This window comes from Kogia breviceps, chromosome 19 (assembly GCF_026419965.1).
Source record: "Kogia breviceps isolate mKogBre1 chromosome 19, mKogBre1 haplotype 1, whole genome shotgun sequence".
Lineage (NCBI taxonomy): Eukaryota > Metazoa > Chordata > Mammalia > Artiodactyla > Physeteridae > Kogia > Kogia breviceps.
The window spans coordinates 34058887-34085177 of record NC_081328.1 but is presented as its reverse complement, the minus strand read 5'-3'; the positions used below and the strand labels follow the sequence as shown (position 1 = coordinate 34085177).

General features: G+C 54.9%; 3 protein-coding genes across 8 annotated transcripts in view; 2 read left to right on the top strand and 1 right to left on the bottom strand.

Annotated features, from left to right (window-relative positions):
• The window catches only part of ACSF2 (acyl-CoA synthetase family member 2), a 30145-nt gene extending 13189 nt beyond the window's left edge, over nucleotides 1-16956 (top strand). For 2 of the 6 annotated variants that reach the window (XM_067021931.1, XM_059046381.2), the window contains exons 2-16: nucleotides 4097-4292; nucleotides 4667-4795; nucleotides 5038-5091; nucleotides 5407-5525; nucleotides 5644-5809; nucleotides 6369-6464; nucleotides 6602-6759; nucleotides 7047-7138; nucleotides 7422-7498; nucleotides 13705-13812; nucleotides 15025-15176; nucleotides 15978-16119; nucleotides 16217-16327; nucleotides 16472-16540; nucleotides 16811-16956. In XM_067021931.1, coding sequence (XP_066878032.1) covers nucleotides 4107-4292; nucleotides 4667-4795; nucleotides 5038-5091; nucleotides 5407-5525; nucleotides 5644-5809; nucleotides 6369-6464; nucleotides 6602-6759; nucleotides 7047-7138; nucleotides 7422-7498; nucleotides 13705-13812; nucleotides 15025-15176; nucleotides 15978-16119; nucleotides 16217-16327; nucleotides 16472-16540; nucleotides 16811-16861 — 1710 coding nt within the window. In that variant the 5' untranslated portion in view covers nucleotides 4097-4106 and the 3' untranslated portion in view covers nucleotides 16862-16956. Of the gene's footprint in view, nucleotides 1-1403; nucleotides 1743-2152; nucleotides 2215-3800; nucleotides 3906-4096; nucleotides 4293-4666; nucleotides 4796-5037; nucleotides 5092-5406; nucleotides 5526-5643; nucleotides 5810-6368; nucleotides 6465-6601; nucleotides 6760-7046; nucleotides 7139-7421; nucleotides 7499-13704; nucleotides 13813-15024; nucleotides 15177-15977; nucleotides 16120-16216; nucleotides 16328-16471; nucleotides 16541-16810 lie in introns of those variants that run through there. The other 4 variants (XM_067021932.1, XM_059046379.2, XM_067021929.1 and 1 more) reach the window with 4 other exon arrangements.
• Nucleotides 7671-12496, bottom strand: CHAD (chondroadherin). Its single transcript, XM_067021933.1, has 4 exons — nucleotides 10856-12496; nucleotides 8843-9006; nucleotides 8440-8585; nucleotides 7671-8198 (listed from the first exon to the last, which is right to left on the bottom strand). Exons 1-3 carry the CDS (start codon nucleotides 11627-11629, stop codon nucleotides 8444-8446), a joined length of 1080 nt encoding a protein of 359 aa, XP_066878034.1. The 5' UTR covers nucleotides 11630-12496; the 3' UTR covers nucleotides 7671-8198; nucleotides 8440-8443.
• Nucleotides 16957-16973: 17 nt separating the features above from the next.
• RSAD1 (radical S-adenosyl methionine domain containing 1) lies at nucleotides 16974-25280 on the top strand. The gene is made up of 10 exons (XM_059047814.2): nucleotides 16974-17054; nucleotides 18341-18733; nucleotides 19124-19257; nucleotides 19374-19578; nucleotides 21993-22358; nucleotides 22544-22607; nucleotides 23069-23216; nucleotides 23428-23482; nucleotides 24192-24295; nucleotides 24431-25280. The coding sequence occupies exons 1-10, from the start codon at nucleotides 16974-16976 to the stop codon at nucleotides 24546-24548; spliced, it is 1668 nt and encodes a 555-aa protein (XP_058903797.1). The 3' UTR covers nucleotides 24549-25280.
• The last annotated feature ends 1011 nt before the right edge of the window (nucleotides 25281-26291 follow it).

The window sequence follows — 26291 nt, the reverse complement described above, 5'->3', positions numbered from 1 at the left end:
GAGGGAAGTAGAATCAGTGGTGTTTGCACTCGGGCTTTTGAAACGATGCGTGGTTCTTAAGTTTATGAGCAAATTGCATCGATATGAGTTTCTAGAACTCTTCAGTCCTTTGAAGGAGCAACGTGTTTCCACCACAACCCTGCCCTACGCAGTCCCAGTTTCTTGGGTTCAATTAGTAAACAATTGTGGAAAAATAAAATTGAGATTAGCCAATCTCTGTTGATCAGATAGGGACTAAATCCAGAGCCTAAAGAAGAGAATTATCCATCCCATCCTTTCTCCCTGGATTGGGCAGCCAAAGCTGTAATGCTGGGGCAGTGGTACTGAACTGTCCACTTCAGGCTCAGCTATTTACCAGCTGGGCAGCCCACTTTGCCTCTTTGCACTTCAGTTTCCTTACCTGTACAGTGAGAGTTCATAATTCGCACCTGTATTTTTTAGAATTGGCTTAGTGTGTATCACAAAAATCCCCTCTCACAGTGGTTTTAGGAGATGGAAGTTTCTTCTTCTGGGAGATGGCCAGTCTGTGGCCAGCATGGTACAGCCTCTTGTCAGGCTCCAGGCCCTTCTGTCTGTTGCTCTGTGGTGCCCAAGCTCACCATGTGGTGCAAGAGAACTGTCATGGGCAGCATTACAGCCAGTGGGAAAGAAGAAAAGATGTGCTTCTCTTTAAGGGTTCTTCTCAGAACCTGCACACACGACCTCTCCTTAAATCCCATTGGTCAGGGCTTCCCTGGTGGTGCAGTGGTTGCGAGTCCGCCTGCCGATGCAGGGGACGCGGGTTCGTGCACCGGTCCAGGAAGATCCCACATGCCGCGGAGCGGCTGGGCCCGTGAGCCATGGCCGCTGAGCCTGCGTGTCCGGAGCCTGTGCTCCGCAACGGGAGAGGCCACAACAGTGAGAGGCCCGTGTACCGCAAAATAAATAAAATAAAATTAAAAATAAAAATAAAAAAAAATCCCATTGGCCAGAACTTTATTCTTGTACCAGACCACCTGCTGGGGAAGCTTGGAAATGTGATCTCTATTCCACCTGGCCATAGCCAGGTGAACATCCGAGGGTGTATTATTAAGGGAGAAGGGGCTACTGGGAGTTTCTCTCATACCACCTATCAGAGCCACCATGAAGATAAAGGAGATAATACACAGGGCGATTTAACTGCATTTGGGGGAGGCACATTAATCAACCTGTTGATTTGCCAACTAGACACTCCAAGAAGCCACTGAAAACCATGGTGAATGTGTAGAAAATCAGATTCCAAACAAAATAGGACTCCGGGTCATTTTGAGAATAAGAGGGTCCGTGTTGTCAGGCAGATCCCCCTGCTCCCCACCTTTAATGATTTGTTGACAATGTGACCATTAAACCGGCTGAGATCTGTATTTCTCTGCCTTCTAATCCAGATGCTGGGCTGTTGAGAAGGGGCCTGCCAGGCTTTCAAGGGTAGTGGTAAGCCACTGAACACAAAAAATGTATATAGTTAGGATTCACCAGTTGTAAGCGATAGAAACCGAACTCAGACTGGCTTACATTTGTTTGTTTGTTCATATTTTAGATTACACATATAAGTAAGATCATGCAGTATTAATCTTTCTGTGTCTGGCTTATTTCCCTTAAGCATAATGTCCTTTAGGTTCATACATGTTGTCGCAAATGGAGTTCAGCTTTCCCCTGCCCCACTCCCAGACTGGCTTAAATTGAAAGAGGGAATTTTTTGACTGTTGACAGTGAAAAGTCCAGAGGTAGGTAGGCTTAACACGTGACTGGGTCTAGGTGTTCGACAATCTCAAGATTAAGTCTGTCACTGGGTCTTCCTGTCTCTGTTTCTGTCTTAGTCTCTCTGTCTCTTTCCATCTCTCCCACTTTCCTCTGTGTTGGCTTTCTTCTTAAGCAGGTTTTCTCCACATGCTTGCTCTTGCAACTATCACTTGGGCAAACCCAAAGAGAAGAGCATATCTCTTTCCCGGTGGGCAAAAATGGATGCCCTCCACAGTATGCCTCTGAGTGAAGGATTTGGGTACACAGTCTCTCTTGAGGGGTGTCATGGTGACCACAGGGAACTACCTTAGTAGTTCTTTAGGTTTGTCAACCTGAGTGTGGGCTGCTGGCAGGGCTTCAGAGGCCTGTGATACCTGGCTGTTTTCTGCTCCAGCACACCTGAGGGAACCACCTGGCTTAGGTGGTTCACTACAACCCTTTGAGAAGATTGCCCAGGTAGGTAAATGGCATCCCCTTGAGGATAACCACTGATCCAAGTCCTCAAACTTTATAGGTGGGGAAGCTGAGGCCTAGAGAGATGAAGACACAGGTATCTTAACTTGGATTCTCTTGAGAGCAAGGACTTGGGTGCTGGTGGTTTATTTGTGATCCTAGGAAGTAGGAGTGAGGGAGTGTGGAGAGGAGACAAGAAGAGAAGTCCGTACGGGGTGTGTGCAGGCAACCAGGGTCTTTCCCCAAGGACTTGATGCCTCCCAGAACTGTCCAGCTAAGAAGGGGAGACTTGAGGGAGTCCCTGAGCAGACAGAACCACAAGGAACTGTCCCAGCAGCCGAAACCAGAGGTGCACTGAGGAGACATGTCAAGGGACACCAAAGGTGTCTGTGACAGCCACCCACCCAGCTGGTGGTACACCTGGGATGAGACCTCAAGCCCCCAACTCCAGCCCAGTGCTCGCTCGCTTCCCAATGTGTGGCTCAGCCGCGTTGAAGTCAGGACAGCTTCCCCATCAGCCCACACTGGGACCCGCCCTCCTGTGAGATGAGGTCTCCTCTCCCATTTACAGGGAAAAGCAGTTTTGCTCCCCTCTGCCCTGCATACCTTGTGCTTCCCAGAAATTCTCCCCCATAAGCCATAAGCGGTCAGTCAGTGAAAGCCAGGCGAGGTCTTTTCAGCTCAGCAGCTGCAGGACTGAATAATCAGGAAGGGTCCCCGGGGCCCACACCACCCAGTGGTGGCCCAGAGGAGCCCTGGAAGGATCCTGGAAGGGTCCTGGAGCATGCCCTCTTTGATGAGAACAGGGTCTGAGAGCTACCACACTCCCACCTGGGCCTGGGTGGGAGCCCAGCAGCTGTCACCCAGTGCAGCAAAGTGGGCACGAGCAGGCCTAGGCCTGTGATACTTGGACTGCTGGGGACTTTTCTTCGTTTTTGTTTTTAAATAATTGATAGACTTTAGATAGTTTTAATAATAGACAGTTTTAGTTTTTAATTTTTTTGATGTAGATTTATTTAATTTATTTATTTGGTTGCCCTGGGTCTCAGTTGCAGCAGGCGTGCTCCTTAGTTGCAGCTCGCGGGCTTCTTAGCTGTGGGTCGCCAGCTCCTTAGTTGTGGCATGTGTGCTCCTTAGTTGCGGCTGGCATGCTCATTAGTTGTGGCATGTGAACTCTTAGTTGCGACGTGCATGTGGGATCTAGTTCCCTGACCAGGGATCAAACCTGGGCCCCCTGCATTGGGAGCGCGGAGTCTTAAACACTGCGCCACCAGAGAAATCCCCCTAAACAGTTACACGATAACTGAGCAGATTGAACATAGAGTTCCTTATACCAACTCCCCACCCCCACCCCGGCACAGTTTCCCTGATATTAACATCTGCATTAGTGTGGTACATTATTATTGACTAGAGTCCATAGTACATTAAGGTTTAGTCCTTGTGTTAGACTATTCTGTAGGTTTTGACAAATACCCAGGGGCCTTTTTACTAGGAGGAAGCAGTGTCTAGGATGAGGCCATTCCTAGCCCACACAGGCTACCTCCCTGCTTAGTCAAATCAGCGTGATTGACTTCAGTTTCCCTTTCCAGGGTTTTGGCACCAAGGCTCCAGGCCCCCGGCACTGAGTATAAACTGGGGAGTAGGTTGGGGAAAAGAACCTTCTCTCTGATTAACGACAGGAAGTCAGCCTCCAGGTTTGATCTCCCAAGGGCGAAGCAGGTCCTAAGTTAAATGATGATGGTCCCTGGGGATGGGGCGGATCAGACAGTTTCTGGAGTATGCTACACACATTGTAAGCAGCCTGCCTCCCAGCGGGGTGTGCCAGCCTTTGTTGCCAGGGACGCCTGGCTTGGTGCAGTTGAGCCCACAGCCCCTCTCCCCACAGTTCTGGAGAGATGGATCACACCGCCACCCTGCCCGTCGGAGGCCTCAGCCATGTCCAGGGCCATACCACATTGCACCTTATTAACAAGACTGTGGGGCAGTGCCTGGATGCCACAGCACAGAGGGTCCCGGACCGAGAGGCCTTGGTTGTCCACCACGAAAACATCAGGTTGACCTTTGCCCAGCTCAAGGAGGAGGTGGGTCCTGACTTTGAACCCTCAAAGTGGGCAGGTGCTGGCCCCCAGGCTGCCCTGGCTGGTGGAGCAGCAGGGTGGTGCCTAGCTGTGGGGCAGGGTGCTGGGGCTGCCTGAGAGCCCCAAGGGATGTCAGGAGAGGAGGGCAGGGCTGAGGCAGAGGTGGCCCAGGTGCCTCCTGCATCAGTCGTTCTTGGGACGCTGGTTAACTATGCATGTTCCCAAGCCCCCTCCAGATCTGCTGAGGCCTAGGTATCTGCCTGTCCCTTGTTCCCAGGTGGTTCGGATGTGAACCCCTGGGCCAAAGGTTAAGGGGCGAGTCATGGGCCCCTTTCTGCTCACCTGCATCTCACCCTTTTGTGCCCTGTTTATACCAGGTGGACAAAGCTGCTTCTGGGCTCCTGAGTATTGGCCTCTGCAAGGGTGACCGTCTGGGCATGTGGGGACCCAACTCCTACGCATGGGTCCTCATGCAGCTGGCCACGGCCCAGGCAGGCATCATTCTGGTGAGGAGGGGCTTGCCTGGCACAGCTGGCTGTGGGGGGGGGGGCATCATTCAGGGGAACCCCCTCGACCCTTGGCCCCAGAATCATACCAGTGCCTGGCTGGTTTCAGACCAGCTAGTACTTTCTCCTGAAGCCCACCAAGGAAGTCTGAAGGTACAGGGTGCTGCCTCTGAGGGTGGCGGGGCAGTGAGAGGGACAGAGTCTGCCCAGGACACATGATGTACCCTCGCTGTCTCCACCAGGTGTCTGTGAACCCAGCCTACCAGGCTATGGAGGTGGAGTATGCCCTCAAGAAGGTAGGCCCATGCCTTGCCTTGGTGGGGGCGGGGGAGCCAGCTGGTGCCTGGCACAGGGGGCTTCCAGTTGTCATAGAGGGCTGACTGGGCTGGGGGGGCCATGCCCAAGGGAGTGACCCCCAGAGTCTGTCCTTCCTCGGAGGGTGGGTGGGAGGAGCGGGTCGTTGGTCAGACGGGCTAGCGTGTGTGTTGGGGGTGGTGCATGTGTGTGTCGTGGTGGTGGTGTGTGTGGGCAAGAGAGCAACTGTTAGGACGCCACCACGTCCCCAGGCTGGGGCTTCCTGCTGACCGTGGTGGGGCACTCCCCTTCCGCAGGTGGGCTGCAAAGCCCTCGTGTTCCCCAGGCAATTCAAGACCCAGCATTACTACAACATCCTGAAGCAGATCTGTCCAGAGGTGGAGAAGGCCCAGCCAGGGGACTTGAAGAGTCAGAGGTGGGGGTGTCCCAGATTGGGAGGGGTGCCTCATGCAGCCTCCTGGCCCCCTCATCCCTTACCCATCCCTGTGGGCCCTTCTTCAGCCCCCGACTCTCACCGTGCTCCCTTACCCCAGGCTCCCAGATCTGACCACAGTCATCTCGGTGGACGCCCCTCTGCCAGGGACGCTGCTCCTGGATGAGGTGGTGGCAGCTGGCAGTCAAGAGCAGAATCTGGCCCGGCTCCGGCACACCCAGCAGCTCCTGTCCTGCCATGACCCCATCAACATCCAGTTCACCTCGGTAGGGCAGCGGCCTCCTGTCCCGAGCCCAGGCTAGCACACTAACCCTTGCCCTCCATGTGGCCCTCCCCTGAGAAGGAGGAGGCAGCAGAGGAGATCCGGGGAGAGCAAACACTCTTCTAGTGGGGCCGGCCCTCGCTGTCTGCTCTGCCCTGGAAAACATCAGCCAACTGGTATCCTTGTCACACGCCCACCTCCCCTGGCCCCCTTGTCCCCAGCACAGGGGCAGACGCACTGAGCCACCGCAGGTCAGAGCCCCTCATTTAGCAGATGGGGAGACTGAGGCCCAGAGAGGGCATCTGCTGGTGAGCCACAGAGTTCTCTGAGCCACCTCATGAGCGGCACAGGGCAGACCTTATTTGCCACCTTTGTGGATCCTGACGCCTGGCACCGGGTAGGCGTGTGGCAAACCTCTGTGAATACGTATTGAGTGAATGAATGGATCTGGGGCAGCCATCTCGGTCTCCTGACTCCCAGTCCAGTGCTCTTCCATGCACTGGCCCAGGGTGGGAAGGAGATGGGATGAAAGAGGCCAAGCCATCACCTGCTTGTCTTGTCAGGGAACAACCGGCAGCCCCAAGGGGGCCACGCTCTCCCACTACAACATTGTCAACAACTCCAACATGATAGGAGAGCGCCTGAGACTGCACCAGAAGGTGAGGGGGTGCTGGCCCCCAGCAAGGGCTTCCCTGGCACCGAGCCGGCGGGGGGGCTTGCTGGGCTCCCCCGCTGGCTAGAGGAACTGGCTTCCGGGGGCCCCGCAATAGACCCAGCCTCCTGCTTCCATCTCCAGCCACCAGACAAGTCACGGGTGGTCCTGCCCAACCCCCTGTACCACTGCCTGGGTTCCGTGGGAGGCACAATGGTGAGCCTGATGCACGGGGTCACCCTCATCCTGTCCTCTCCGGTCTTTGATGGCAAGAAAGCGCTGGAGGCCATCAGCAGAGAGAGGTGGGCATCGGTGGACAGCTGTCTGCGGGCTGATAAGACCCTCCTATTCCTCACTCCTGGGCCCTGATCCCTTTCCAAGATGTCTCTTCCCTCCAACCAGGAGAAATGGAGATGGGGTAGTGGGAGACCCCCAGGAGAGGACCAGTTCCTCCCTCCAAGGAGCTTCTCCTGCCTGTTCCCCACAGTTGCAGCCTTGGCCCTTACTGTAGGGTCAGGGTGGGGTGGTGAGAAGAGGAAGTTCCCTTCTACTTCCAAGCCCGATTCTGAGATGTACCTCCCTCATACAGAGGCTCCTTGCTGTATGGAACTCCCACAATGTTCGTGGACATTCTGAACCAACCAGACTTCTCAAGTTATGACATCTCGGCCATGCGTGGAGGTGGGATGGGGCCAAGGGTGGCAGGCCAGGATTGGCCCAGTGAGCTACATATGTGCCCAATCTTTCATTTACGGGCAAGAAGGCCACCGTAGAAACATGGGTGGGAGGGAGGCAAATCCCCAGTGTCCCTAGACGCCAGCCCAAAGCCAGCTGCCTGGTCTAGGAATAGGTCCAGGGTTAGGGAGAGAAGGGAATGTTATTTTCTAAAAAGGGCCGTAGGTGAAGGGAGGGTCCACTGGGCCTGGAGAAGGTGGGAGCTGTGTCAGCCCTCTCTCTGATTCAGGTGTCATCGGTGGGTCCCCTGCATCCCCAGAGCTGATCCGAGCCATCATCAACAAGCTGAACATGAAGGAACTGGTGGTGAGTGGAGGACGGGGCTGGGCGAGAAGAGATTGCTGGGAGTGGGGAAGAGCCCAGCCTGGGTCTCCAAGGAAGACCCTCCGGCTGGCCCTCATTCCAGAAAGCAGATGTGAGAAAAAGCAGTCTTGGCTAACCAGCAGCTCTCAAGTCACAGAGATAGATGACAGGGGAGTAAATGTTACACACACATAAATTTATATTTATAGAAATCTGGGGAAGAAATGCAGCATGGGAGGATGTGTGGCAAAGCACCAGTGTCCGGCTAGAGTGTCCTGGCAGGCGGGGGCTGGCAAAGTTGGGGGTAGGAGCTTGAGACCCTTCCTGGAAGCAAGGGGTGGGGCAAGGGTCTGATGTTTGTTTCCAAATGGCAGGGAAAGGGGAGCAGAGACAAGGATTCTGGAAGAGTGGCCATCCTGATGGCCACCGTGTTCCAGTTGTAAGGGACTTGGGGGTCTCGGCAACAGCTTCTCTGAGAGGAGCTGTAGCCGCGGGGCCAGGCGTGATGAAGCTCTCACTGTCAGGTGGATCTGGGTTTGTGCTGCAGTGCCCAAGTCCCCTGCCAGGACATGTCTAGGTGTGGACAGCTCTATGCATTGGCAAAGGCTGTGGGGAGAAGGTAGGTGGGGGTCATAGGTGGGAGGGTCAGTAGTTTCTCCGGCAGAAGGCAGAGACCAGTCACCAGGACCGGCTGGGTCAGGACCTGCGGTGAGGCAAGGATTGGTGTCAGGACTCCAACAACCCAGACGGTGTTTGGAGAGAATGGTGGTGGTCCTGGGCAGTATCATTTTCCCCCTTAGAGGGGGAGCCCCAGTCCTCCCCTCCTCTCCCTGCAAAAATGGAGGGTCTGCATGCCCTTCCATGGTGGGGAAGTATCCTGGGACACCCTCCTCACTCCCAGAATCTCCAGAGAGGGAATGGGGGACCTGCCCACCTGGCCCCACCTGTTTAATGGCGGCCGGCTTTCTTGGACCTCTTAGTGGGGAACTTGCAGCCGCGGAAGGCGTCCGTGTCACGAATGTGCTGGCCCCTGAACTTGGCGGGCGACACGCAAGTGGCATCAGGGCGGGAGGTCTTGGCTTCCAGCCACCTGGAGGGACAGAGAGTTGCTGGGGTAGGGGAGAGAGTAAGAGTACTGGAGGAAGGGACACAGCCATGGGGCCAGGCTGACTTGGCTTTCGGGTAGTCTGGAACTGTCCTCTTCATGCAAATCGGGAAATACCCAGGGTTCCACACCTATTAGGCAGCAGATCTAGGACATATGCCCAGGATGTCTTAGTGCAGGGCCAGTGTGTCTCTACTCCATCACATGAGCGTGTTCTGGGGGTACCACGGGGGTCCTCTCACCTCCGCAGTCCCCAGAGCTGGCACGTACATCTCCAGGGGTTGTTGGTGAGGGTGAGGGTCTCCAGGCTGTCAAAGGGGAAGCTGGAAGGCAGCTGGTTCAGGCGATTGTTCTCCAGATGGACATGTTTCAGCGTGGTCACACCCAGGAAGGCACCATCAGAGAACTAGGGAGGGAGGTGGGCACGAGTGAGCACCCCAGCCCGTGTCCAGCCTCTCCCATCTCTATGGCCCCAGAGGGGCAGGGTCCTTCCCTGGACGTAAGCAGTGGCACCTTGAGGAATTTCACAGTATGACTAAGTTGTCTCAGATGACCTGATGCATACAACCACCTTCGGAGATAGGTAGTGTTATTTCCAACATGTAAATGGGCGGTGGGGCTGGGGGGAGGGGGGTTTTAAGTCCCTTGCCCAGGGAGTCAACAGTAGCTGCAGGACCACATCCAGCTCCTCCCCCCCTGGCACCATGCTTCCTGCACAAACACTGGCGCTGGGGAGGCAGCCAGAGTTTGGCCCCGGTGGCCCAAGCTGGCACACAGTGAAGCTGGTCAGTGTTTGGTGCAATGGGCAGTGGGCCCAGGTTCCCCACAGCCCCCAGGGTCCTGGGATGTCCCCCAGCTCTATCCTCACTGCCTGCCAGACTCTATTTGTGGAGCCACCTCGGTGGAGTCTTGGGCCAGGTTGGCTGGCTCCAAAGGAAACATTCTGTTGGTGCCCATATCTTGGCCCAGACGTCACAGTTCCTGCCTGGCCTCCCCTGCCCCAAATGAGCCCCTGCTGCCCTGCTCTACTTCCCATTGAAAGGCCACGCTGGCAGTGGTGGGCCACAGGCTACTCTGACTTCTGCTGGGGAGTGGCTGGGGCTGAAGAAGGACAGGCGCAGGCAGACTCTGTCCACCCAGATGCAGGCTGCTTGCCGTCCAGGTGTGATTCTGCCCTCATCTCTGTGCCTGTGGCCCAGGAAAGGGTGTGAAGTTCCCTGGTAATCAGGCTGCTCTGATGACCATCTCCCCCACCTTGCCCTGGTCCCTGCCCAAACCTCCTGGCCGGAGCCCCTACACCAGAGCGATTTTCTAGTCCCAAGGAAGGATTCCACTCCGACCCAAGGCAGCCCCACCTGGCCAGGTGCTGGGCATCACAGAGGAGGAAGGACTGAGCGAAGACGCAGCCAGGAGATGGGTCCGGTGACCGGGTGGGCAAAGGGCAGTGCGTTGTCTGGGACACGGTGAGGCGTGGCCGGTCTTTCCTATGGGGAGATACCTAGGGTCCTTGTGCCAAAGGTTAACTGTGGTGAGTGGTTCTTGCCTTTGCCCCTTCACGGAACCCATGGGTGCATGTCTGCAACCTGGGGCAGGCCCCCTGTCCCCACTCAGCTGAAATGGACCTGAGAATGCAGTGGAATGTATGTGTGTGGACTGGGGGTGGGGATGGGGGATCCATCAGGGCCTCTGGGAGGCATGGAGGAGGTCTTCCTCAGGTATGTGCTTCCCCTTACTCCCCAGCCCCCCACCCCACCTTAGCACACTACCCACCAGGAACAGGGTGTCTTTGTGGGCCTGATTTGCCCAGCTCCTCTGGAAGGCTCCTCAGTAAACAAACCTCCCTTTATGGGGTGGTAGTTTTACTGGAGACGGGGTGGCGGGGTGGGGGGGAACAGCAGAGGAGGGGTTGAAGGCCCAACAGGAAGAGGTGGCTGCTGCATACAGCAGGGGGTTTGGGAGCCCTGGACATGCCTCCTGGGGGCCATTGGTGGGGCCAGGGCAGCCCCAGCTCTGTTTATAAGTAGGAATCCTAGGAGGGCAGTGGCTGAGACTAGGGACAGGGGCAGTAGGGCAGGATTTGGGGTGAGAATCTGACAAGATGAGGACAGAGGTAGCAGAGCTCCTCACCTTGGAGATAGCCACAGGAAGAGGCAATTTTAGGGGAGAGGGGATGGTGCCCAGCGGTGGCCCTGGATCCCTGGGCCTCCTGGCAGTGAAGAAGGAACCGGGCCAGAGCCCTGCAGCCAGGAGCTCACCTTCTCCAGGTTGGTGTTGTCCAGCCAGAGGGTCTCCAGATATCTGCCGAAAGACTGGAAGGCATTGTCGGGAATGCTTTTCAGGGGATTGTGGGACAGCTTCAGATCCTCCACCACCCGCAGCTTGCTCAGAGCCGCCAAGGGGTAGCTGGACAGCTGGTTCCTGTCCAGGTAGAACTTGGCGAGGTTCTCCACGTCATCCAGAGTGCCGGGCTGCAGGGAACTGAGTGAGTTTTCCGACAGGTAGAGCCAGCGCAGGTCCTTGGCGCCGTGGAAGGCGCCCGAGCGCAGCTCGCGGATCTTGTTGTTGTTGAGCTGCAGGATGAAGAGGTTGACCAGCGGAGAGAGCAGCCCCGGGGGCAGCTCGGTCACCTTGTTGTGGTCCAGGTAGAGGTAGGTGAGCTCGGTCAGGTCGTCGAAGGCGCCGGTGCGCAGCACGCGGATGTCATTGTGGGACAGGTACAGGTAGATGAGCTGCTTGAGGCCGCGGAAGGCGCCCGCGGCCACCTCGCGGATCTGGCAGTGCTGCAGGTGCAGCGACACGAGGTTCGGCATGGCCCGAAACGAGTTGGCAGCCAGCACTGGGAAGTTGTTGCGCTGTAGGTTGAGCAGCTTGGTCTTCTCTGACACCTTGGGGATCTTCTGCAGCCCCACCTTGTCGCAGATGACGTGCTGCAGCTCACCGTGGCAGTGGCAGCTCTGGGGGCAGGCGGCCAGCGCCGGCAGCAGGCCGGCCAGGAGGCCGAGGCTGAGCAAGGGCAGCGGGCAGGCCATGGCCGGGACGCCTGGGGATGGGGCTGCGGGCAGCGGCAAGTCCTCGGTGCTCGGCCTCCCGCCCTATTTATATGATGATGGCCACGACCGCAGCCGAGACCCGGAGCCAGCTCCTACGTGGAGCCGAGATGCCACCGGTTAACTCCCTCCCACCCGGAGCTGCGCCCCTGCCCTCGAAGGGGAGGGGGGCCCGCCCACCCTGGGGACCGTGTGGTCCCCTATCTCCCTGCCCTCGGATTCGGCTCCCTCCCCACCCCCACGCCCGCAGGGGTGGGTATGGGTGTGTCCAGGGCCGGGAGTTTACACCAAAGAGAGGGAGGCGTTCCCTGAACTTATTTGTTTGCTCAAGTCTGAGCCTCCACGTCTCCCCCCTTCTGCGCTCGGCCGTGTGCCCTGGACCCAGCAAGGGAGGAAGCGGGGCCGGACAGTCGGACGCGAGTCTCGCCGCAGTCGCCGGCCGGCGGCGCTTTAATGGGGCTCTCTGGCGTCGGGCTCCCCTTCCAACTGCACCCGCAGCCAGCCCTCGGGAGGTGGGAGCTCTTCCTGCCCTGGACTGGCCTCTGGCCCCTCTCTCCCAGCCCCGGGCTTGAGTTTCTGTCGCCTGCACCGACTATGCCCCTTTGCCACGACTGAAGGTAACCAGAAAAGTGGGAACTGGGGGCAAGGAGAATGTCCCACAGGGCTCGGCAAACACTTGAAGACCACAGGCACAGTCGCACCATCTCCCCCGTCCTTAATCTCCCTGAAATGTCCCCACCTCCTCGTCCTCACCCCCAGCGGTCAGGACCCCTTGGTGGGGGCGGTTCTCCCAGGGTGGCGGCCAGAGAGGCATCAAGGTGTACTTGACAGAAGCCACACCTGGGCAGTGGCCACGGGACTGTGAGGGCGGATGAGGGGGCTGGGTCCTGGCTACAAGGGACCAGCCCTGGACAGCTTGGGCTTCTCGACCCGAGGTCCTGTGGGCAGCCCCGCCCCAGCCGACCAGGTCTCTGTGTGGCCACGTGCCAGCCACGGTGTCCAGATTTTTGTGGAAAGGGGAGAGTGGGCAGGCAGAGTCTCACCTCTGGCCCCAAAGTGAGCTCTGGGCTGATGGTAGGGGTTCTTGTCTGTGTTGGGGGGTGAGGGGAGGAACCAGACCCCAGGTCTCTCCAAACCCCAGCTATGCCTGAGTCATTTCCACTAACACAGAGGAAATGGGGGGTAGGGTGGGGTTGAAGGATGAAAAAAGGTCTGGTGTCTTTGCTGGCTGGAAGGAACCTAGAACAGAGGGCAGCCAGCCCCTCTCCCTTCACCCAGCACTCAGGTGTGGAGGCCTGCCCTCTCCTAAGCCCCTTTCACCTGTCGCCTCTAGATGGGGGGTCATAGTTGGCCGAGAACGCTGCCTGGTGATGTTCCTCCAAGGCTGGCTGCTGGTTTTCTGTTGCTTAGGATGGTCTGACCACTAGAAGCGGGGGTGGGGGGTTTGCTACCGGCTTTTTAAATCCTTGCTTTGGCTGTATTTTTATTTTGAGGAAAATAAATTTACAGGAAACTCTCCAGAACTTGGGGGGCACCTACCCCAAGGCTAGGCACCTGTCCCGGCTTTCGGGTGGGTTGCGTCTGTGTAGGTCCCAGCTGACGGAGGCAGGCTGGCTTTCTCATCAAGTTTATGGGTCCTTCAGCTTGGAAGCGTGGGGCAGGGGATGTTGTGGCCCTAAATCAGGAAGGGGGTGCTAAGACAGCCGGGGGAGGAGGTGGAGAAGGCTGGGACATTGGTAACGCTGGGAGCCACAGGCTAAAGCTGTGGCTGCTCCAGGAAAGAACAAAGACTGAGAGCCTGGCCGGAAGAGAATGGCTTCCCTGCTCTCAATTTTATCTCAGACCTGGGGCCCCTGCTAGTTGAGCGAGCCTGCAATATACATCCAGTGCCTCTGCCTCCTGACTTCTGCTGAATATGCCTCTTTTCCCAGCATTCAACTGCCTTCCACTCTCCCCATTCCCCGCCCCACCCCCACCCGCTTCCTTCCCTCAGGGTAACTTCCCGGTCCTGCCGCAGTCCTGGGCTCTGTTCCAAACACCCTTTCTGGACCCTCTAGGTGGTTTATGGATCCACAGAGAACAGTCCCGTGACCTTCATGAACTTCACCGAGGATGCTGTGGAGCGGAAAGCGGGAAGCGTGGGCAGGATCATGCCTCACACAGAGGTGGGCCCCAGACCCCACCTCCCACCACTCGCCTGGGGTTCACCCCCTGGGATGTTTATTGCTTTCAGTTAGAGATCCAAACAGCTCACTCAGGACGGCTGAGAGCCCTCAGCAGCAAGGTCTTCCCTGGCCTGGGGCTTTCTCTGTGGGCTGTGGGCTGAGGCCTGAGCGGAGAAGAGCTGGGGAAGAGCTGGAGCAGTGGCCAGCCGCAGCTGAACTTCTCTGCAGCCTCCCTTCCTGTCTGAGGTGTGTTTTTGCCAAGCCCGCTGTCTGTGTTGGGGCAGCCAGGACAGCCTCAAAGAGGATCCAGGGCACAGAGATTTTTCCTACACAGCTCTTTCTCTCCCTTAGCCCTGCCCTCCCCACCCGCCCCCACTCACTTCGGGAGAGGTCCTCTTTTCGCTTGGCAGAAACAGTTTCCCAAGCAGCTTCTTCCTCTGGGGGTCCCTTGCACCTTGAAGGCCGACCCAGAGCACCTTTCGCTCTCAAATTCCCAGCCTCTAACACTGGTGCTTTATGCCAGCCCGTACCTGGTTTCCCCTCCCACCTCGTGCCCTTTGCCCCTCTGGGGTCGCTGCCAGAGCGCTTGCCCAGGGGCCACCTGTCCTTCTCCCTGAAGTGAGTGTGCAGTGACATCAGCCCCCTCCCACGTGTCTGACAGCCTCACTGCCACTAGCTGGGATGCCCACCTGTGAGGTAGACAGGGCAAGTGTAGTTCTCCCCATTTCACAGATGCAGACACGAGGCACACAGGCTAAGCTTTCCTTGCACGTTGGCTGAGGCTCATTTCTCAACTAGGCTTTCAGATTCCGCCTGTTGGCCACCTCTGTTCACATGGCCCTGCCGTGCCACCCTCTTTGGCTTCTTTATTTACTACTTAATGGGAAGTAAGAGGAGACTCCCCTTTCTTGTGCACTGATTATAATTCTTCAGCTGGCTTGGCTCCCCTGCGGGCCTCCTCCTCTGAGCAGCTCCTTTCCACTCTGTTTCCTCAGCACCTCCTGGCCTGGGCCTCAACTATTCTTTCATGCCCAGCTCCAGTGTCGGACTGGTGGTGGATCTACTCCAGCCTTTGTCTCCCTTCCCTGGGGATGGGCAGAGCCAGGGGGCTTCATTACTAGGGGGAAGGAAGGCAAAGCTCCCCCCATCCTGAGGGCCCCCATCCTGAAGTGAGAGGGTGGGAGGCCCCAGCCTGAAGCTGCCTGGTCTCAGGCCCAGATCGTGAACATGGGGACGGGGACACTGGCGGAGCTGAACACACCTGGAGAGCTGTGCATCCGAGGGTACTGCGTCATGCTGGGCTACTGGGGTGAGCCCTGGAAGACCGAGGAAGCAACTGGACAGGACAAGTGGTACCGGACAGGGTGAGAATGCAGGGCAGTGTGGAGAGTTGGGCTGCCGAGGGGCGGCTGGGGGTCCTGAGGCTGAGCTGGCAACATTGAACTAGAACAGGGAGAACATGTGTGTCAAGATGGCCCCTTCACATCTCCGAGACTTAGTTTCCAAAATGTATAAAATGGGGATGACCATAGTCCCCAAATAGAGCTCCCAGAAGGACCAAATGCAGCACAGATGAGAGCACCTGGGACAGTGCCTGCAAAATCTGAGCCAAGATTCAGTCACTCATTTAATTCAACAAATTCTAATTATGCACTTGCCATGTGCCAGCACTATTCTAAACACTGGTGGTCCAGTGGAAGGCACAATGGGAAAGATCCTGTTCTTACTTCCCACGTATCTGGTGGAGGGAGACAGATACAAACAAGATCATTTCAGACATTTGTAAACACCACAAAGAAAATAGAGTCATAAGAGAGTGGCTGTGGTGGGGAGGGGAGCTTCCCTTTATTGGGTGATCAGAGAAGGCTTCTCTAAGGTGGAAACGTTTGAGCTGAAACCTGAATGATAAGAAGAAACCAGCCATGAAAATCATATGTATAGATATGTTTAGAGAGAAAATATGCCATAGGTATGGGTTTACTTGGTTTTGTCTGCCTCCTACATTAGGCTATATGATCCAAGTAATGTCTTGTTCATGCCATATGCCCCAGAGTCTAGAGTAGTGCAAGACATATAGTAGATGCTTGATAAGTGTTTACTGAATGAGTGAGCGAGCCAACCAGATGAGGCAGAGGTGAGAGGGGGCTCCTGGGTTTTCCTTGCAGAGACATTGCCATGATGGACGAGCAGGGCTTCTGCAAGATCCTGGGCCGCTCCAAGGATATGATCATCCGCGGCGGTGAGAACATCTACCCCGCTGAGCTCGAGAACTTCTTTCACACACACCCACAGGTGCAGGAAGTGCAGGTGAGGCGCCCAGCCCAGGTGAGCCCAGGTGAGACTCCAAGAGCAGGGGACACGGATGGGGATGGGGATGTCTGATATCTATCTCTGACTCTGGAAGGTGGTGGGAGTGAAGGATGACCGGATGGGGGAGGAAATCTGTGCCTGCATTCAGCTCAAGAAAGGGGAGAAGACCACAGCGGAGGAGATCAAGGCTTTCTGCAAAGGGAAGGTGGGACCCTCAACCTACCCCAAGAATCACAATGTCGCTCAGTTCTCCAACACCCTCTGCCTGCCAACCTGTCAGCCCACTGTCCCCTACACCCAGCTGTGGGACCCCACCCAGCCTCATGCTTTATCTCCCTCTGGTCTGCAGATCTCCCACTTCAAGATTCCCCGATACATCGTGTTTGTCACAAACTACCCCCTCACCGTCTCAGGAAAGGTGTGTAAGGAGACCAGGGAGGGGTAGGGGAGCCCGGGGCCCAGGTGCAGAAGGTCAGGTGGCCTGCCTATATACCTCCCTGAGTGGTGGGCCAGATTCTGTTGAGAGGCTGGCAGGAGGGTAGCCAACTAGTCAGCTCATCTTGGTTTGCCCCAAACTTTCCTGGCTTTAACCTGAGAAACTCCTCAGTCCTAGGCAAACCAGCTGGGCTTGGTCACCCTAGCTGGCAGAGGCCCATACCTGGTTCTCACTCCTTTCCCTTTCCTCTAGGTCCAGAAATTCAAACTTCGAGAGCAGATGGAACAACATCTACACCTGTGAATAAAGGAGTGGGGAGGATCCTTCCTCCCTGCCCTTCTCCCACATTCCCCTTGTTGCTCTGTGATTTGGCATAAAGAGCTTCTCTTTTTACTTTGGCTGGTCTCTTGCTGGCATGCTCTCTTGGCAGCTGCTACAGGATGGAGAAGGGAAGAGACCAAAGTACTTTCAGACCTCCTATTCCTTGTCATCGATGGTACTAAGCACTTTGGCTTGCATTATCTACTTCATTTAATCCTCACTCGATTCCTTTGACATACCAACACAATATTTTTTAGGGCTATACTCACTTCTTTTTCACACTGTTGCCAGATTAGTACAGCAAGAAGTATTCTTTTTTTTAAAAAAAAAAACCAGCTTTATTGAGTTATAATTCACATATCACCCGATTCACCCATTTACAGTGTTACATCAATGGTTTTTAATATTTTCACAGATACGTGCACCCGTCACCAAAGTCAATTTAAAAAATGTTCATCACCTTTTAAAAAGAAACTCCATACCCCTTAGCTATGATCCTACATCCCCCTACGCCCCCATCCCTCCCAACCAACCCAATTTTCAGTGAACCTGGGCCTTCCTTGATGGGCAGATAAAGCAGGCTGTAGCTTGACCCAAGAAATAAAAACAGCTGAGCGCAGCGATTTCCATTTCGCAGAGACAGAAAGAAAAGTTCCTTCTGTTTGCAAGCCTTACCTCCCAGTGTGTCTGCCCCCAGCAGCAGCAGCCTCCTCTTTACTTTCTAGAAAATGAACATAAATTTTGGGTATTCTGAGTGCCAAGCACTATACACATACAGGTGCATCCATATACATTTCCTGTTGAAATTTTCCCAATGACACCGTCAAGCAGGCATTAGCCCCATTTCACAAACTATGAAACTGAAACTCATGAAGTTCAGTGACTTGCCCAAGGTCACACAACTGGAATTAGGGAACCCAGCTGACTGACTCCAAAGCCCATGATCCTTCCACTTTCTGGGACAGTTCAAGTGCCTGCTTGTCCAGTCCTTCACCTGAACCCTGTCTGTCCCACATACAGCATCTCTGACTCTCCTCACAGCAGGTGCCTGGGGTAGGCCTGACCCAGGAGATGACAGCTTACTCTCCTGGCCAAGCCCATACCCCCTGGGATTTTCTGCTCTTGCAACATTCAGTCCAAGTGCCCTGTCCTACCCCGCTGATTCCACATCCCTTGTAACAGACCTGCCTCGCGGCACGGAGCACACCGGCCTGGTATCCAGCAAGTGCTGAATTAAAATCGGTTGCCTATTGTCTCTTGTTGGTTTACGTCCTGTCTCATGCACCTGTACTGTGCCCTGGTCTTATGCATCTGGATGTCCCCAGCGCCCAGTTCTGAACCAGGCACATAAAATGTGAAGGAACCCACTGAACGAACTAAGAGTTCCTGGATTGATCCAGGAACTCGCCCTCGACGGGGTGCCAAAAGCTGCGGATCTCTCCGCACCCCTCCCGCCGCCAGAGAAAGGACGGCCGGGCGGCTGCGGTGAGCGCACCGGTGCCCAGCAGGTGGCGCTGCGGCCCGGAGCCCTCCCGGTGGCGCTGCGGCCCGGAGCCCTCCCGGCGACGCTCCGACACAGGGCGCGGCCACGCAGCCCCCTTCCTTCCGCCCGGGCGGCCCGCCCGGCCTGGCTTTGCGCACACCGGACGCTTTGCCTTGGGTTCGTCTCGATCTCGGGTCCTGGCCCGCGCACCGGGCCGCCCCACCACAGCGGGTGGCACGGCACTCCCCGGTGTTCGGGCCCGCGGCTGGGTGAAGGCCGCCAAGATGGCCCAGAGGCGCCGCCTCGCGGAGGATGCGGGAGGACCCCGGGGTCCTACGCCCGGGAGCCAGCGCGCAGCACTTTACGTCCACGTGAGTGGGGAGGGGAGGCGGAGGCTCGGGCGCGGAGGGCAGGAGGCGAGGAGGCGCTTGTCGCGCTGCGAGCCCACCTGCCGTCTTTCCCCGCTCCCAGACGAGGTCTGGGACCCTTTCCCTGGCAGGGAAATGTCTTGGTCCGGAGACCTGAAGTCTCTGGTGCTCACCATCTCGTTGACCTTGACCAAGTGATTTCCCTTCTGAACCTCAATTTCCTCCTATTGAAGTGGGCTTACTAATTCTCTTGGGGAGTTGTGTGGCTTAGATGCGGTAGCCACTGTTGACTGACCTAGGAATGGGGATGGGGATGTGTGCGACTGAACCCTGGAAGTGGCCAGGGCAGCCCGGGGTCATCTCTCGTCCTGTTCACACGCCCCCTGCCCCCAGTGGCCCTACTGCGAGAAGCGCTGCAGTTACTGCAACTTCAACAAGTACATCCCCCGCGGCGTGGATGAGGCTGCCATGAGACGCTGTCTGGTGACCGAGGCTCAGACGCTGCTGCAACTCAGTGGGGTGCGGCGGTGGGTACTGGGGGCTGTAGGCGGGGTTTTGGGAATTACGTGGTCGATGCATAGGACAGGTGCAGGCATCCCGTAGGGCTCCCCCACGTCTCATCTTCTCCATCCTCTTTCCCTAGAGTGGAGTCTGTGTTCTTTGGTGGGGGTACCCCCAGTCTGGCCAGCCCCCACACTGTGGCAGCTGTCCTGGAGGCAGTGGCCCAGGCAACTCACCTGCCTGCAGACTCTGAAGTCACGTTGGAGGCCAACCCCACTTCGGCCCCAAGCTCCAGGCTGGCAGCATTCCGGGCAGCAGGAGTCAACAGGTTGTCCATTGGCCTCCAGGTAACCCATTTCACGCACCTCATCCTAGGGCACCCAGGATGTCTCTCCTGGGTGATCACGTTCATTCATTGGGCAAACATTTATTGAGCTCTTTCTGGGTGCCAGGAATCTGTAGGCACTAAAAAGTGTATGGTGACACTTTTGTAAGTACTTAGTTGTCTGTTTCTGTGGTAGGGTACAAGCCCTGTGAGGCAGGGATCGTGTATGCCTTTGTGTTCGTCACAGTGTTCCAAGCACTATGTGCCTGGCACATAGTAGATGCTTGAAAAAGATTTGTTACGTGATTGGAGACCCAGGAGGAGGCCGACAGGTGGTCAGATCACTGCAGCATGATAAAGTCTGCTTATAAAGGGGGTCTCTACAAAATGCTCTCAGAGTACAGCCTGAAGGCCATCTTAGTCTGACAAGATCATAGAAACCTTCCTGAAGGACATGATGTTTGAATGAGGAAGAGGAGTCCACCAGAGATGAGGGTGTGGGAGGATAAGACAGAGGATTTGGAAGAGCTCGCATGTTTTGGGGGACCTGTGAGCCATTCCTTGTGACTGGAGAGGCTGGGGACAAGGCTGCAAGCTAGGGCCCAGAAGTCTTCAGCACCATACTAGGAAGTTTGGAGTTTCGCTTAGTGGTGACAAGGGAGTCACTGAAGGTTTTTAAGTGGGGGGAGAAACATGTTCCTCGCAGGTTGGCCCGTGATATTTCCATAGCCAGTATTGTCTCCTTCCTTCAAATACGTGTACCGTTTACCATAGAGTTTGGGGACAGGGCTTTGTCCTGATGAGGCATATTGAGTGGGATACGCCATTTCTGAGATACTCTGGCCCCAAATGCTTACATATCTTGAATCTAATTGCGAGGAAACACCTAAATTAAGAGACTTTGTGTGTGTGTCATAAGAACAGGTAACATGAGATCGAAGTACCATCTTAACAGTTTTTTAGTGTACAGTACAGTATTGCTAACTGTAAACACAGTAATGTACAGGAGAGCTCTATGACTTATTAAGAGACATTTAAATTAATTTATTTATTTAGGCCACGCCATGCAGCTTTCCTTCCCTAAGAGACATTTTTAAAAACAACTAGCCTGGGGACTTCCCTGGTGGTCCAGTGGGTACGACTCCACACTCCCAGTGCAGGGGTCCCGGGTTCAATCCCTGGTTGGGGAACTATATCGTGCATGCATGCTGCAACTAAGAGTTTGTATGCCACAACTAAAGATCCCATGTGCTGCAACTAAGAACCGGCGCAGCCAAAGTAAATAATGTAAAAAATAATAATAAAGTAGAAAATTAAAACGGTTAGCCTGTACTCTTCAAAAATGTCAATGTCATAAAAGACAAAGGCAGGATGAGGATCTCAACTAAAGGAAACTAAAGAGACAATGATTGCTGAATGCAATGTGTGACCCCTGATTGGATCCTGGATTGGGGTGGGAAGAGGAAATTACTACAGCAGACATTTAGGGACAGTTGGCCAACTTTGAATAAGACTGTGTCTTAGATAATGGGATTGTATCAATGTTACATTTCCTGAACTCTATAATTAGATTGTGGTTGTGTAAGAGAATGTCCTTGTTCTTAGGAAATACACATTTAATTATTTAGGGGTACAGGAGTACAGTATTTACGTTTTTTACATTTAAATAACCACATCGCAAGTGCTCACTAGCCTGTGGCCAATGGCTACCATATTATACTAAACTGTTCTATGTCTGCAATGACCAATATAATAGCCACTGACCACATGCTAGGAAGCACTTAGAATGTGATTATTTGAATTTAATTAACTTAAAATTTAAATAGCCACATGTGATTAGTATCTACTATATTGGACAATGCAGATACAGAACGTTTCCATCATCGCAGATAGTTCTTTTTGACAGCCCTGGTCTATAACTTACCCTCAGATGATTCAACATAATAATGATATATGTGTATATTTAGAGAGAGAGACAGAGCAAATGTGGCAAAATGTTAATTGGTGAATCTGGATAAAGGTGTTTGTTGAGCTTTTCCTGCAACTTTTCTATAGGTTCGAAATATTTCAAAATAAAAAGTAAAATCAAAAAAGGATGGTTGGCTTTGGAGGCAGACAGTCCTAAATTCTAGGTCTGACTTCGCCATTGTATGACTTTGGGCAAGCTGCTTAACATCTCTGAACTTGTTTTGTCGTCTGTAAAATGGAGCTAATGTTGGAGGGTTATAAGGATAAATTAGACACTGCGTAGAAATGCTTTGCACATAGTGACTCTTCAGTGAATGGTAACCCTGCTACTGGCTTGACCTTCCACCTTCCAGCCCCCTGCCATGTCCTGTGTTTTCCCCTGTATCTGTGTCTGCAGTAAGGTCAGTCAGGCGTTTCTGTCTCCCTCTGAGCTAGCCTCCGTGCTTACACCTGACCCTTTCTCTCCAGTCCCTAGATGACACTGAGCTCCAGCTGCTGGGGAGGACACACTCGGCCAGTGATGCTCTGCAGATGCTGGCAGAGGCCCGGCGCCACTTCCCGGGGCGTGTTTCTGTGGACCTGATGCTGGGGCTGCCGGCACAGCACGTGGGGCCGTGGCTTGGGCAGCTGCAGAAACTGCTGTGCCACTGTGATGACCATGTGTCCCTCTACCAGCTGTCCCTGGAGCGGGGCACCGCCCTCTTCACCCAGGTGCAGCAGGGCTCCCTTCCTGCCCCTGACCCCGAACTTGCCGCTGAGATGTACCAGGAGGGACGGGCAGTCCTTTGGGAGGCTGGCTTCCGCCAGTATGAGGTCTCCAACTTCGCCCGGAATGTAAGTCCTGTGGCTGAAGGTGGGGCATGGGCAGGCTGAGGCGTGACCAGGCAGTTGTGGCTCTTTGGGGAGAAGGGTGCTTCCGAAGCCTGAGATGGTGGGACATTCTAACCAGGTGCCCTTACCTGAGCAAAGACAGGCCCACCCGTTTCTCTCTGCACTGACTATTCCCTCCCTTCCCACAGGGGGCGCTTAGTACCCACAACTGGACTTACTGGCAGTGCGGTCAGTACCTTGGCATTGGACCTGGTGAGTCCCCTGTGAACCTTAGGTGGGATGACTCGGGAGAGCAGTGTCATGGCTGTGTGCTCTTGGGCCACTTATTAAGCTCTGCGAGCCTCTGTTTCCTCATATGTAAAGTGTGGCAAAAAATACCATCTACTTTGTAGAGCTGTTAAGTATGTATTTTGAGGCACTTGGTATGGTGCCTGGCACTGTGGTTCTTGATCTTTAGTGTGCATCAGAATTACCTGGACTGCTTGTTAAAACCCAGCTGGGCCCCAACCAAATTCTAGAATTTCTGGAATTGGACAGGGCCTGAGAATTTACATTTCTGGCATCTGAGATGCTGTTGGCCCAGGGGCCACACTTTGAGAACCACTGATTTAACATCTGGCAAGCACACAGTGTTAGCTGCTGTTAAAGTGGGGGTGAAAAAATAAATAAATAAATAAATAAAATAAAGTCGGGGTGGTTGTTGATGTTGTCAGGAGCCCATGGGCGATTTATACCCCAGGGGGCTGGGGGCCACACCCGAGAGGCTCGGATCCAGACCCTGGAGCCTGACAACTGGATGAAGGAGGTGATGCTGTTTGGTCACGGCACCCGGAGGCGCATCCCCCTGGGCGAGCTGGCGCTGTGAGCACCTGAGCGCTCTTCCCTCAGGCTTCCCCTCTACCCCAAGAACCACCTACCTGCACATCTTTGTTGCCCACCTTGCCCTGCCCCCTCCCCGCCCCGTACTGCGTGATCCCCGTAAACACCCCATACACACATCCCAGCATAGGGTGTGAAGAATGGGAGAAACACAAGTCTCCTCCCCAAGACCCCTTATTGGTTTTTCTTTCAGTCTGGAGGAAGTTTTGGCCATGGGACTACGCACAGATGTGGGGATCACTCACCAGGTAAGAGGTCAAGGCGTCTGGCACACTGCTTTCTCCTCCTAGGCCTCGCAGAATCACTCTGTCTCACTCTCTCTTCTATACATACACACACACACCCCCACACACACATCCTACCTACCATTCCTCTGGGACTGGCAGCTAGAGGTAGGGCCTTGGTCCAGCAGAGGCCTGATGGGCAGGAGCAATGAGCAGCATAGGGCAATGGTGAGAACCCTAGACTAGGGCTGCAGACAGACCCGGGCTCTAGTCCCCATGTACTGCAACCTTAGGCACACATCCTTTCACCTCTGAATTGCAACTTTCTCAGTCATCTAAGGGAATAGACTAGATTAAGACTTTTCAAATATTTTTAAAGGGAAGTGCAATAGATAAAGATCAGTCAACTGCTCTGGATGAAGTCAGAGCCATAGGGCTCTGGCTGGGGCTGAGCATACTCTGACCAGAGCAGGGAGAGGGGAGGAGCCAAGGGAGACGTGGCTTGGCTGGGAGCTGGGTTTGGCCTGAACATGGAATAGGACTGAAGGTGCCCACCTCCCTGCTGGTCCATTGGCATGGTCCTGGTGTGCATGACAGTCAGTTTCTAAGATCCCTGTGTTGGACTGGACCCACCCCTCATCCCTCGCTGCACCCCCAGACAGGTGGCCTAGAATAGCCCTGCCAGCTCCCCACCTTGTGGTCCCTGCATCTCTGCCCCTTCTGGTCTCCCCAGCACTGGCAGCGGTTTGAGCCCCAGCTGACCTTGTGGGAGCTGTTTGTAGCCGACAAGGAGGTGCAGGAGCTGCTGGAGCAGGGCCTCTTGCTGCTGGATCACAGGTGTGTTGAGTGGGGGATGGTGAGAAAGACTGACAGGGAGGGGCCTGTGGGTGCCAGGGCCTTGGCACTGGTGGAAGGTGATGATTGAAACTGTTAAGAGGGCACAGTCACAGCCAGGCCTCTTTGTTTTTCCAGGGGTCTTCGGTGTTCCTGGGAGGGGCTGGCTGTGCTGGACTCTATGTTGCCGACCCTTCTGTCTCGGCTCCAAGAGGCCTGGCAGCAGAGAACTCCCTCCCCTGTGCCAGGAGGATAACCACATGTTCCTGTGTCCCAGTGACACTGCCATCTCCACTGGCAGGTGCTGTCCTGGCTCTGGTCACTGCCCAGCCCTGGCGTCCCCAGGGGAATGGCTACAGTGAGGCAGATTGGAGGACATTTCTGGTCTGGGAACTGGCATCAAGTTTACCCACCACTGCCAGAGAAGGAGTAATGGTTTCTGTGGGTGCCTCTCATCAGTAAACTCTAAACAAATCCTGGTTGGCAAGAGATTCTGAGAAATAGAGCTCTCAGGCTTCCTGCTTCTGCAGTACAGGACAGGACGTGTATGTCTAGCACAGCAGCCTGCTGGACTCTGAGAACAGTGGGAAAGATCAGAGCAAGCCTTGCCTCTTCTCTTTCAGCAGCCAGGATATGTTTGGGTGTCAGGAGCCTCACAGTACTTCTAGAGTGGCCCCCAGTCCCCTCCCCACTGCAGCCTTTTCCCTTGAGAGAGTGAAGGTGGGGAGAGTTAAGAGGGAAAGGGGAGGGGAGGATTCAGGAAAGATCAGAGCCTGGTAATTCTCCCCTGGCCTTCATAAACCCATCTGGAGCCTGTCTTGACTGTGGTCTTATACTTTGGGCTTTTTCCTGGAGTGTGGGATCCTGATTTGGGGGCTTGAGCCTTAGTCTAGGGCTGAGATTCCTTCCTGACAGTCATTTGCCCAGTGATTTTAGCATTCAATGATCCCTGCCTAATAAATCAATGATTAGATTGGGGGTTGAAAAATGTTTATTTCTGACTCTGTCGTTCCGTCTATGTTCATTAACTGGCATGTATCCATTAAAAAAAGAGCTTTCCCCCTTTTTTTAAAGGGCTGATACCCTTAACCTGTAAATTCTATGCAGGGTTTGGGGGGCGGTGGGGAGGGAGGCATTTCCCTGTGATGAGGCTCCATAACGTATCATATCAAAGGGTGCTCTGAAGTCAAAGGTAATTTAGTACCCTTGCAAATCAGGGCATGCTAAGCTCAGTCTCTAGCCGGGTGACTAAGGATAGGGTTCCCCCCACCCCTCAGAGGTGAGCACGTGCATTTCCCATGTGCCTGGTGGGTGTGAATGTCAGTCCTTCTTTGACCTGTGGTAACATGGTAAGTGTTAACTCCCTCTCCTTTATTTATGAAATATTCAGCAAGCACTAATAGTGTGCCAGGCTCTGAGCAGCATGCAGAGAGGAATTAAGACCTGTCCCAGCCCTCGAGGAACTCGCCACCATGTTGATAGATATGTGAAGAGATAAACTGCAGGGTTATCAGTAAAGGTGTGTAGATGGGCTGTGGAAGCCTGCAGTGCATTTGGTTCTGAAGGGCTGGGAGCAGGAAAGGGGAAAGGCTTTTTTCTTACTACCTCCTTTGGCCCCGGCGCAGCTTGCAGGGTGACCTGTGCTGCCTGGGGAGCCTCTTCTCGAGCCTTCCCCTGATCTTGATATTCAAGATGTGAGCACGGGGCCAGAGCAGGTGCACCATCAGATAACCTGGGCCCACTCAGGTTTCTCCCAGCTGTCAGGGCTCGTGCCACCTGAGATGCCTGGGCCCTCCCTGCTGGGGCACCACACGAGGCCTGTGCAGAGGGGCTGGATGGGAGCCAGGTGGGGATGGCACAGGTCACCTTCTGTGACTCAGCCTCCCACCCTCACCAGGTGAATCAGAGTCTCTGGAAGGTGGAGCCTAGGAATCTAGTTTTTAAATGTTTCCTAAGTGGCTCTAGTGATCAGGCCGGTTTGAGAAGCCCTGTCATCTTC